This window comes from Rhagoletis pomonella, unplaced genomic scaffold, assembly GCF_013731165.1.
Source record: "Rhagoletis pomonella isolate Grant_MI unplaced genomic scaffold, Rhpom_1.0 Rhpom_scaffold_03897, whole genome shotgun sequence".
Classification (NCBI taxonomy): Eukaryota; Metazoa; Arthropoda; class Insecta; order Diptera; family Tephritidae; genus Rhagoletis; species Rhagoletis pomonella.
Genome location: NW_023462448.1, coordinates 1 through 12244, shown reverse-complemented (window position 1 = coordinate 12244; position 12244 = coordinate 1). Strand labels below are relative to the sequence as shown.

Genomic DNA, 12244 nt, shown 5'->3' with positions numbered 1-12244 from the left:
AAATGTAGAAAGCGTACATACATATCATTAATTTAGTAAACAGGTAAATATTAACATAGGTATGTATATATTATATAGTATATTATGTATATATGTAGAAACAACTATATACATATTAAATGATATTTACATATATCTGCATATACATATGTATGTTAATATATATGTATATGTACATGTGTGTAAACATAATTAATGATAAGTACAGACTTTTATATTTAAAATATGTATTTGACTAGCATTAAAATAATATCATGTACACTTCTGATCAGCTAATTAAGCCACCCACGTTTTGATCAATGTTGGCTATCTTTATTTGGTTTAATGGTTATTCTTTTTTAAAAAGTCTGGCTCATTATATAAAAAATACCATATAAATCCACATAGAAAACTTTGTGCAAAAATTATAAAAACCGGCAAAGTTTAATCTAAATTTTCAACCTCTTATTAAAAGTTAAAAATTTAGATGCAACTTTGCAGGTTTTTTTTTATAATTTTTAAACAAAGTTTAAAATTTGGATTTATATGGGTCTGTTTTATAATTTGCTAGATTTTTATGAAAAAATAATAAACATTAAATAAACGAAAGAAGAATAGCCAAAATTTATCAAACCATTGCTGACTTAATAAGCTGATCACAAGTTCATTAGATCATGGACTGCTTTTTCAAAACATACATATGTATATATGTATATATATATACATATATATATATATATAACTTTAAACAAACGAACAAAACTGCCCAAACTGGTGTATGTAGGTAAATTTTCTTACACTAATAGTTACATTTTTGTCTATACATTTATACAACATTTTTACTTTTTATTAAAAATTTCTTTTGGTGAGAGCGATTGTGACTCAACTCAATGCCTTTTCTAACTGCTGGCGACCTTCAGTTGTGAAAACCTCTGAAAAGAAAATTTACAAGTAAATAGTAGTAGATACACTAGATACCAATTAAACATCTATTACCGCCACTTGGTTAATTAGTTTCAATTTTGTTAACGCCCTCTTCTCCTTCCTTCCATCAAAATTGAATAAAAAGGCTAGTTCGTCGGTCATGACCCTTCGGAAAACGTCATCCACCGTTTCGTTGCTCCCTTTCATTTGGAACAAGTAGATTTTCTGTAAAAGTATTTAAATAAAAAGTAAAATGATTCTTGCATGTAATATTAACTCGGTCACCATTGATTCGAAGTATTCCTGTTTTTCCAGCTTTTCTTCGACATCTTTAGCTGCGGCAATACTTGCCAAGGGCAACGTTGCAGCGATCTCTATTTGCATCTCGTCTCCAAGTTCGCCTGTCAGACGACCGACCGAACGTAGCACTTTGCTTACCAGCACTTTACATTCGCGAATGGTCTGGTTTTGTGCCATTAGCGTTGTATTATCGATTGCCTGAAATACATTTATGTATTTAGGACATTACTACAGTATAAACTAATCAATACTCTTACATTTTTGTCACGAGCCTTCTCCAAATTTTGAAGGCGCTCATCAAACTTTTGCTGGTTAGTAATTATAGTTTTTTGGTTTTCCAAAATTTGTGCCAAAATAGCAGTTGAATCTGTTAAGTATAAACAAATGATGACAAATTAGATATTTTTATAAATCATGTACCTGAAGACGAATCCACGTAAATTTTTGCAGCCTTCGGCGTTGGTAGGTTTGTGAACTCTGCAGCCCCTGCTTGGTTGAAGTTGGCAGAAGTTGCAAATCGTTTTTTAATTACCTTTGAAATATTAAACATAATTATTATAAACACACATACAGTTAGTCTCAGAAGTTTTCTGTTTAGTTTCTTCATGAAATTCAAAACGTCTTCCATTATAAATATTTTTAGTTAATTTTCATTTAAAATACAGCTCAATCCACAACCAAAACCATATAAATCAATGTTGCAATATTTCTACAAAATCCGCACAAATTTGGAGAATTTAAAGAAATGGCCATCCAAATTTCAAGCTTTTTAATCGGATTCAGTATAATAAAGTGCAAGTTTCAAGTAGCTAAAAATTACCGCTGATTACAAAGTTCAGACGAAAAGTACTTCAGACGAAAGTAGCCTTATTCCGGCATGTAATAAGAGGTAAAGGTAATACAAGTTATCATTAACGCAATCTTTTAAAACAAATATACCAGAGTATAATAAAAACTGTCTAAATTCTGTCGACTTCCAAATGCTAAATGTATCAAAATTTCGACAGACTCGGCCAAATTCCGATGGAACTAAATTTGACAGATAATCTAATTTTTTATTCATATTAATTACGTTTCCTTCTTTTATTAGCAATTTTAGTAATTTTTTGGTAACGCCTAAATCAACTAGGTGCATAGGGTCTAAATGAAATTGTGACACCATTCTAAATTTATGAATTTCTATAATATTTTTTTGCCGCCGAAATAGAAAATTGTGATGAAGTGTATCAACTCTATTTTTAAATGATACATCAGATCGTGGCGCTTCTACCTGTTTGGAAAAACAGACCCGGTTTTGTAAATATTTTTCAACTTGATTACACTTAGGGCAACTGTTTTTCCCATTATGTGAATTCACACTGGTAACAAACGCCCGAGCTGGCGAATCACAAATAAACAATCGAATATCAAATCTTTTAAAATAGTCGCAAGTGCCGACTTTTAGTCCGATTCTTTGTAGTGTTGAAACTTCCTCACAAAAATCTTTCATAAAATCGTTAATATTACATGGTTTTTGCGTTCCAGAAAAACAACCAATAACAAATGGACTCTCTTGAAAATGTCCAGCAATTGAACCTAATATTGGCCATAATACTTTGTTTGAGCTTTTAAATAACTTAAGCCCGTCAATTCGAACATGGATTTGGACTTCCGTGCTGTCTTCAAGGAACTCAAACGGTTTTGTTAAAAAGTGCGTCTGAATTCCAAAATATAAAAATTCTCCGTTTGGAATGGACTGCATTCAACCTTTTCTTTTTGGGTTCCCAGAAGGCTTTTTGCGGAAAGAGGCAAACCGTCAACATTAATTCTTTTTAAAATTTGCAAAATATCAGTTACCATCTTTTGGGGCATATTATTACGAATGGCCAATGCCTTTATTTCGCACACTTTATCAGTAATTGGGTCAACTTGCACTACTTCATCCAAATCAATGCTATTATTGCTATTTAAATTAATTTTATCACCGCCATCTTGAAGCACCACTTCGCTGTCTACATCACTTTTGTCCGTCACACTTTCACTGCGCGCAAAACAATCAATGTCTTTATATTTTTCAACACTTTTCGCAAAACGCGACTTTTCACTGCTTAAAGCATTTCTTATACATTTTATATAAATTGTACTTGCCTTTTTGCTGTTTGAAGACTTTTTCTTTTTAATTTTCTATTTCTGCTTCTGGCCGGCACTATGACTTTTTACTTTTGACAAATATTTAGCACGTGCATATCTTGTACACATGTTAAAAGGAAATGCCACCACTACGTTAAGCAGTATTAGAAGCCGTCACGTTCTTACATTCACAAGTAATTGGCAAATTTATTGCATTTGTATGCGTAAATTCACATCAGTTTATTTATGTATTTGTGAATCCCTTAGTGCGGTCTTGCTGGGATGTCATTTCGACAGAGCACATTTAAAATTCATTAGTGGTATTCACCAAAGTGAGCAAGTGGCCTGGCACTCTGGCAAAACAGCAGATGAGCTCAAGAAAGGACTGTTGACAACAATTTGGTGAATACCACTATTGGAAACTGATTTGAGATCGTTAATATAAAAATCATTTTATACATACACTTGTGATCAGCTGATTAAGACATCAACATTTTGATCGATTTTTGCTGTTTTTCTTTTGTTTATTTAATGTTTATTATTTTTTCATAAAAGTCTAACTCTTTATATAACTAACACAATTTAAATCCACATTTCAAACTTTGTGCAAAAATTATATAAAATCTGCAAAGTTTCAGCTAGATTTTCAAGTTTTTATTCAGATTTTTTAGATTTTTTTTTTGAGTATACAGTTTGATAGCCTATTAAATTCGAGGGTAATAATGTGCAAGTTTTAAGTTGCTAAAGAATTGCGTTGATTTTTTATATATTTTTTTTTCTTGTAGACATTTGGTTAGGTGGTCGGTTGTCGAAAATGCTAAACTACGTTATGCTAAGAAGGAACATAGTGCTTTTGAGAGCGTGCGTGATGCAATAGATCAGCTCTTCCTGATTTGGCTTTTTATATGCAATTGCAAACATTGTAATAAGCCTTGTAGCCTCAAGTGTTTACACTACCAGCCTTTGAACGCGGGATCCTTAGTCCAAGAATAAGAAAAAGCGCGTACGCTTGGTTTGCATCATATTTAAGTCATATGTGTCGAAAGAATAAATATCTTTGAGGCACCTGCTGCAAAAAACAAAGCTTGTAAAGATTTATTAAGAAAATAATTCAAAATCAGTTCTACTTACAAGATTTAGTAACAAATTTGCCGAAAGTGTGAGCGTAAGTACTTACTCTACAAGCAAATAGTACGCTATACATTGAATACATTTAGGGAGTTCACAAGGTGTTGTATACTGTCGTACTGTTGTATGTCATAAGCTTTAAACCGCTAAAACTATATTTAAGGAATTCGCAAGCCAACATAAAAGTTTTATTATGAAATTTCACACCGTTAAAAAATAGTTGGTGGTGATTTCAAGTCCTCTAAAAATTTATATAGCCGTTAAAAACTTTAACAAAATCCGACAATACGACACCTTCTGAACCACCCAATTGTGCATAGAGAAATACTACTGGGAAGTTAAAAAAGTGGTGCACAGCGTTGCCAGAGCTCCCAATACAAGCGCAATATTTTTGTATCTGTATGTGTGTACCCAGCAAACCAGCTCGCGTATGCTATGCTTACAGCACAGTATATACAGTAATAAACCTTTTTGAGTACTCCTCGGGGGTAAAATCTGATCAGGGTTGTTAATGAGAAGGAGCATGAATTTTGTTGATTCAGAGTTGTATACAAAATTACTGTGGTATGAAAGGGTGCAACAACCGTACCATGGCAGAGTGGCACAAGTCATGGCTGTGTAATAGTGCCCGAAACTAATTGCAAAAGTGAAAAACATTGCAAATTATTGTTATTATTATAGATACTAGTAAAGATTATCATAGTTCAGTGTATAATTTGTTATATTACACCGTACATGATAATGAACTGTTAAATGCTGAAAACGCTTGTAACTTGTAGATCACTCAAACTTGGGTGTGCTTAATGGACTGTCTGGGCGGATGCGCTGGCAGGCATTGGGGTCTGTATAGCTATACAAACCTTATTTTTTCTGAAATAAATACTTAAATATATTCGGAAATTTAGAATTTGGCTTGATAAAATCACAAAATTTACGTTTTTAATAAAAATATAATCTTACAATGGACTTTTTTATATTTTAAACTTACATTTAAGAAAACTACATTTAAGAAATTATGATTTGAGCTTTCCAGTTAATAAAACACAAGCGTTAATTATGTACTTAACTATTGATATTATTTTTCATTAAGCATGAATATCAGCATACATTAAAGATGAATATTATACTTAACCTACATTTTGTTCATAAATAACACATAATTATGTATAGTTTATCCTCGAAATGAACTTTTTCTAATCACGAGGCGAAATTCCCCACAGTAAGTGTTGCCGTGCGCGCAAAACGAAAGCGCTGCACACAACCCAAAAGTACTCCTCGGGGACCAAATGGTGAAAAACTGTGAAAAGGTTTATTACTGTATATACTGTGGCTTACAGCATGAAGTCCAAACGTAAACTGACCGGCTGCTAGCGGCGCATAAGTTCGGTAGCTGCGCACATACGACTTGTGTGTGAAAGCCGAGTAGCCGGAGACTCCCATGTGCATCACTGGTTTATATGAGCTGCTAACATCGATGTTTTTTTCTCAACACCGATGTCTTTCCCAAATTGCAAAACTACATTTATTTGGCGCGTAAAAAGGTAAAATTAAGCAATTATTCGTAAGTCAGCAAAAATCTTAATAATATTTAAAGGACTTTAAAAACGTTCCTCATTTACATCATAAATAATTATAATTTCATTTTTGTTCACTAGTGACATTCGAGTTTCGACACTCACTTACAAAAAGTTGCACTAGAGTCCGACCGATTAATCGGCATCGGCCATTTTTGGCGGATTCTTAGCCGATTCTTTTTACTTTTTTCGCACTTAATTCCATGTTATTTATTTTTTACTTTTTTAATTCCTTTAAATCTTAAAATATTAATAAATGAGTTCTCATTTTTCCGTTTTTATGATGTACGGTGTCGAGAATGTAAATAGGGAAGACATATTTTAGCAAGTTTTGGCTATTTTTCTTTGTTTAAAAAATTTTTATTATTTTTGTATGAAAATGTAGCTTACTATCTAATCAAAACCCTGTAAATTAAAATTTCAAACTTTGCAGAACATTAATAAAAGTTCGACAAACCTTAACAAATGTTCACCAAAAGTTTGAAACGGTTTAATTCGATTTTATAGCACTTTTTTAAGTATGCAATTAAAGGTCTTATCGTTGATTTTTGGCAATTGTTTGTTTACGCATTTTCTGCCATACAAAGTATGTTCGAAACTGTTTGGAGAAAATCAGCAAAACCTTCCACAAAAAAATTGCCAAAAATCAACGGTAAGTCCTAGCTACGTAAAATTTGCACTTCGTATAATAAAATTCAATGGGCTGCAAAGCTGCATACTCAGAATGTTTCTTGAAAATCTAATTAAAAAGCTGTCGAATTTTGCTAATTTTTGTATACAGTTTGAAATTGTTACTTACATGGTTTTTGTTAGATAACGAGCTACACTTTCATAAAAAAGTAATACACATTAAATAAACGAAAGGGAAATAGCCAAAGAATGAAATATCTGTTCCGTGTTCATATTTTCGTCACTGTATGCATTGATACGATTATCCTTGAATTAATCGCTGAATTTCGAAATCTTTCGGGTTCTTTTCACTGGATTGTTAAATTATTTACGTAACAACAATACTTGCATCATTATTTTAAAATCTACGGTTACTTTTTATTAACACAAGAAAGACTATGGAACAAAGTATTGTAATGATACGTATAAGCGATGTACTATTTTTTAAAACATATTTATGTATGTACACAAATAAGTGAATAGATTCTTGGATGATTATTGTTTTTGTAACGATATTTAGTTATTTGTTTATGTTTTTCTTCTGTTGTTATTAAAATTTATTAAACGCATTTGTTCTTAAATGAATTTAAATATATCCAGGTACTTTTTTTTAAGGAATCGGCATCGGCATCGGCCAAAAATTGGGAATCCGCCGGGCTCTAGGATTTTGTCAAGAGGGAGCGAGAAATCTGTTTTCTGAGCAAACCTTTTATTATTGAATTATGCCTCATTTACACATACATAAGTAATTTTTGATATCGAGCCCTTGGAGCTTCTTCGAAGAGACAAAGCATTATTCATGATTTGGTCCAATTAATTATTCATGCGTCAGCAAAAATCTTAATAATTTTTAAAAGGCGTGCCTCATTTATACCTACATGCATATGTATGTAAGTGCACAAGTAATTTTTGATCTCAAGCCCTTGAAGGGACAAAAGCAATATAATTTATTATAATCAATTTAAATATAGAAAAAAAACTACATTTTTGTATGTATTTTTGATATAGTAGAATTTATTCCCAAGCAAAATTTTAAGTGAAAGGCTGAATAGTCTAATTCTCCAATTAAAAAAAAAAAAAACATAGATGATTCATCGAAGTTTTTCTTTCAAACATCGAAGTTTCTCCAACTCTACGGTACAGATCTTTTGTCCTGAACAAAAAATTCCTTCGCGTTATATACCAGTTAACACCAGGGAATAGCTGGGCAGCATTACATTGTACATAGTGACAGCACGTTTCAACGGCTCCCTTACAAAAGGTTGTAATATGGAAGCACGATAAAATGGGAAGGGGGAATAGTTATGTAGAACATATGAAATATTAAATAAATATTTTATTTTAGTTTTGTTATTGAGCTTTGTACAGCTTGCATATTTTGTACATATGTATGCAGATACGTGTGTATTTATATATGCATTAATATCCCAGTAGAAATCGGTTTTATGCATTCATGAAAAATGCTTGCTATATGAGTGAATTAGTGTGAACAATTCATGCGTAGTCATGAATTTCCACAAATAAATTCAAATTCTAGCGAACTGCAAGCGAACGTACGTTGTTGTTGTTTTAAGTACATTTCTTGATAAATTTGAAGTGGAATTTTTGTAATATTTTCAGTCTTGTACAAAAATTTTAGTGAACGGACGTGTTGTGCGATACTATTTTCAGCACTAACGGGCTTTTACAAGATATGCATTTGCGTATGTAAATGCTACTTTTTTGTATGTCCTCGTTTATTAAAATGTATCAGAAAAGTAGCATTTACATATGGGGATACATATCTTGTAAGAATGCTTTAATACTGTTCCATTAATGCGTTTTTGTATGTTTGAAAGTGTTCACGCGAACCTCGCGGCAGCACATTCGACGTTAACTCGTCCATACGATCTCATTACATTTTTTCCTTTTTTTTTGTTTGCACTGAATTTTGTATTTTCCTATTGAATTTTTAACTTGAATTTATATATTATTGTATAATATATATAGGGCTGTGCGATTAATTGATTATTCAAAATTTTAATTAATCATAAAGTAAATAACTCAATTATTCGATTAATTGGAAATTATGATTACTCAAAAGTTCAGTTACTCGAGTAATTAAGATTTTGATTAACCAAAAACAAAAATATTTGAGTAATTTGCTTTATGACTAATCAACATTATGAATAAACCCTGCAAACCATTTTTACAGATTATTCTGAATCATAAAGAATTTTTAAAGAATTCGGAAAGATCCCATCCGATTTTTTGCCGAATTTTCTAAAATGAAATAAATTACGCACACTTCCTTTCTTTTACGAAATTTCGGAAGAAAATCGGTAAAGGAATGAAAATAATGCTGCTATGTGAAGAATTTCTTGCAGACTTTTTTCAGAATTTTCTTTATTTTTCGTACAGAAATTTCTTTACGACTTCGCGTCAACCACTTCATATAATTTTCTTTGAAGATTCGGAAAAAAATCGTTACAGAAATCAGATACTCCTAAAGATTTCGTTAAGATTTCGGGAACTTTGGTTTGCAGGGAAATGAGTAATCAACACTTCAAAGTACTCTTTACATACATACATATAAAGCAGTTGAAGTTCCTTGATACTTTGAAAAAAACGTTTCTGTTTTAAAAAATTTAAATGAAATACATACATACATACATATTTTTTTCATATACAGAACATAAAAAAGAAAAGAAGCATTTTCCAAAGCAAACTCTTTTAACGAGCAAAATGAATTTTTTTGAGTAGTCATATTTCAAGTAACTCGATTAATCATCGTTTTGAGTAATCAAAATCTTGATTACTCGAGTAATTGATTAACCGAATAACTGATTAACCAACTTGCTCGAGTAATCGAATAATCGCACAGCCCTAATTATATATCATCATTTATATATTATTATTATATTATTGAATTTATGAACTGATAGTCTAGGCGCTATGTTAGCATTTGGCGACACGGGTGGCAGCGCATGAGCTGTCTACTCGTATATTTGTAGACTTTTTGACATTTGTTTTGTTTTGCTATATATACATATATATATACTCGCTAAGCTATCTATCCACATTTTTGTACACTCGCGTAATAGAAGCCTGAAATTTTAATAAATCAATTGTTCAAACACAAAGAGAATCCAAATTGTTCAAATTGTTAATTTTCTCGTATAAGACAATGCGTACCAAATCGATAGTTACAGTCACCCCGGGTATATGGTCTGGTGTAAATTCGCGATATATAGTGAATCCCTAAGGCAGCACGCTGTGCTATTGAACAATTAAGTGCCTATAGCGCAGTATTAAACACTGGTGCTTCGCTGGTTAATGCAAACTCAGCATCCCGGCTGGAACGTCGAAGTGTAAGTGTATTTCCACGCCACCACCTCCGGAGCCGTCGCCACCACAGTGCCGCCCGCACCGATTGATCATTCCCAGCTATTTCAACGTCTGCAGTCGTCAACCACCAGCACCCCCCACATATCATAAGGAAGCCACCGCCGCCACCTACTCCGTGCCATTTGACGAAGGAAACGAACAAGGCGCCAGAAACATTAATACAGCCATATGCATACAGCAGTAGAACAAGTGTATGGTTAGAGTACGCATACGCTCTGAGAAACCACGCGTGTTAAATGGAAATGAAGGTTCATTTATATATACTGGCATGTATACACAGCAGCTAGCTCATGCCACCAACAGCGATGTCGTATGCATCAAATTTCTACTGGGATGTATCTTTTTCAGCTAACGCTGAGGAATGGGTAAAGTCATATAATGTAACATTGCGTATGTCTTCTCTTTGGACTTCGAAAGAAAGTCGAAGAAAAAGCTTGAATTGAGCTTACCCGGAGTTGCATCTAACCCAAACAATCAAATTCTAAGAAATGGACAATATTTTGCAATGCAATTTGCTTTTTACTCATTTATTTCATTGATACGTACAGCTAAAACTTTAGCGGAGGTATATCCTTTGCAAAGGAGCAAGAAAATTCGCCACGCCAACGTTTAAAGAGCCGAAATAAATTAGAAGTTTTCCAAATTTTTATTTTTATTTACAATAGTCAATTAAGAGCAATAGAGCAAATGTCAAAGCTTTGTCCAGTACTGTTTATTAGGTAATTACGTATTTCATTACCTTTTTACAGGAGATAAAAAAGTGCCTTCGATTTCCCGAGATTGTTCGAGAAGCAATTTTTCGCGAGGATCGCTTTCTCGCGAGATTTTCGTGTATCGAAAAACTCGTTACCCTCGCGAGCTTCTCGATGATCAATTTAAGGCAGCGTATTTAATTTGGGGCATTTAAACCAGGGTTCGTATTTGCACACACATCTCTGCAGTACGGGGGAGCGACTACTGGACTGCTGAATCGGTAGCTACGTGATAAACTCCGTCAATTACCGACCGACTACTTGCAGTGCATTTCATAGATTACTCTTACAAGGCAATGTCCTAGGCGGTAGTCACCATCGGCTCTCTCTGCACTACCGGGAGTTACTAAAGTAGTCACTTGCGTGATTTATGGGCGCCCTCTGTCGGAGTTTTTCGCTATCTGGTTCGACTCTGCACTACTATGTGCACTACCACGGGTTAATAGAGTAGCTACTTACCTAGGAGTCGGTGCAGTAGCGGTTCAAAAGTAGCGATTGACTCCAGCAGTACTGGAGGGATGTTCTGCTCACACACACACACGCAAGAAACACACTAACCCTGCAGTGCGGGGGAGCGACTACAGGACTGCTAAATCGGTAGCTACGTGATAAACTCCGTCAATTACCGACCGACTACTTGCAGTGTATTTCATCGATTACTTTTACAAGGCAATGTCCTAGGCGGTAGCCACCATCGGCTCTCTCTGCACTACCGGGAGTTACTAAAGTAGTCACTTGCGTGATTTATGGGCGCCCTCTGTCGTAGTTTTTCGCTATCTGGTTCGACTCTGTGCTACCATGTGCACTACCACGGGTTAATAGAGTAGCTACTTACATACCTAGGAGTCGGTGCAGTAGCGGTTCAAAAGTAGCGATTGCCTCCAACGGTACTGGAGGGCAGTCATGCTCAAGTTGTTTTGTTGAGTACACACATACTGAGACAAAAATGTTGCGCTTGTATTGGAAGCTCTCAGCGCTGTTTACCACCCAGTAAGAACCCTATCTGTTAACTAACGCGTTATATACGCCTAGTACTAGAAATAGTTTGTGTGAGAAATTCAAAAACTTTCCATCATTTTACATAGGGTTCCTGGAGAAATCTAACCCATAATCGTTTCACGTGTGAGCAGTTTTCTCTTTCTTTTATATGGAATTCGCTATTATATTATCCTATATATAGTGGTGTCTTTTCAATCAAATATTATTATGCGATTAATAACGTGTTATATAACGCAAAGAATGGCATATGGATATCGGTAATATGCAAATGTGTTCGTTTTTATTGACAATTTTGTAGGTGTATTGGAGACTACGTTAGGTCGTTCTTGCTGGGCACTAATTTATACCATTGTGGAAGAATACAAGTGAGGTATCCCAGCCAATATGGCATACAACACCGAATGGCTCGAAGTTGCAAAACTA

The 12244-nt window shown here is 33.8% G+C and overlaps 1 protein-coding gene across 1 annotated transcript; it reads right to left on the bottom strand.

The window, feature by feature from the left end:
• Positions 1–784: 784 nt before the first annotated feature.
• On the bottom strand, positions 785–3223 carry LOC118754437 (the record flags this gene model as incomplete). The annotated part of the gene is made up of 6 exons (XM_036489314.1): positions 785–911; positions 976–1128; positions 1189–1401; positions 1461–1570; positions 1624–1735; positions 3040–3223. Coding segments are annotated over 6 exons (805 nt in total), but the record flags the coding sequence as incomplete, so codon positions are not given.
• Between the last annotated feature and the right edge of the window lie 9021 nt (positions 3224–12244).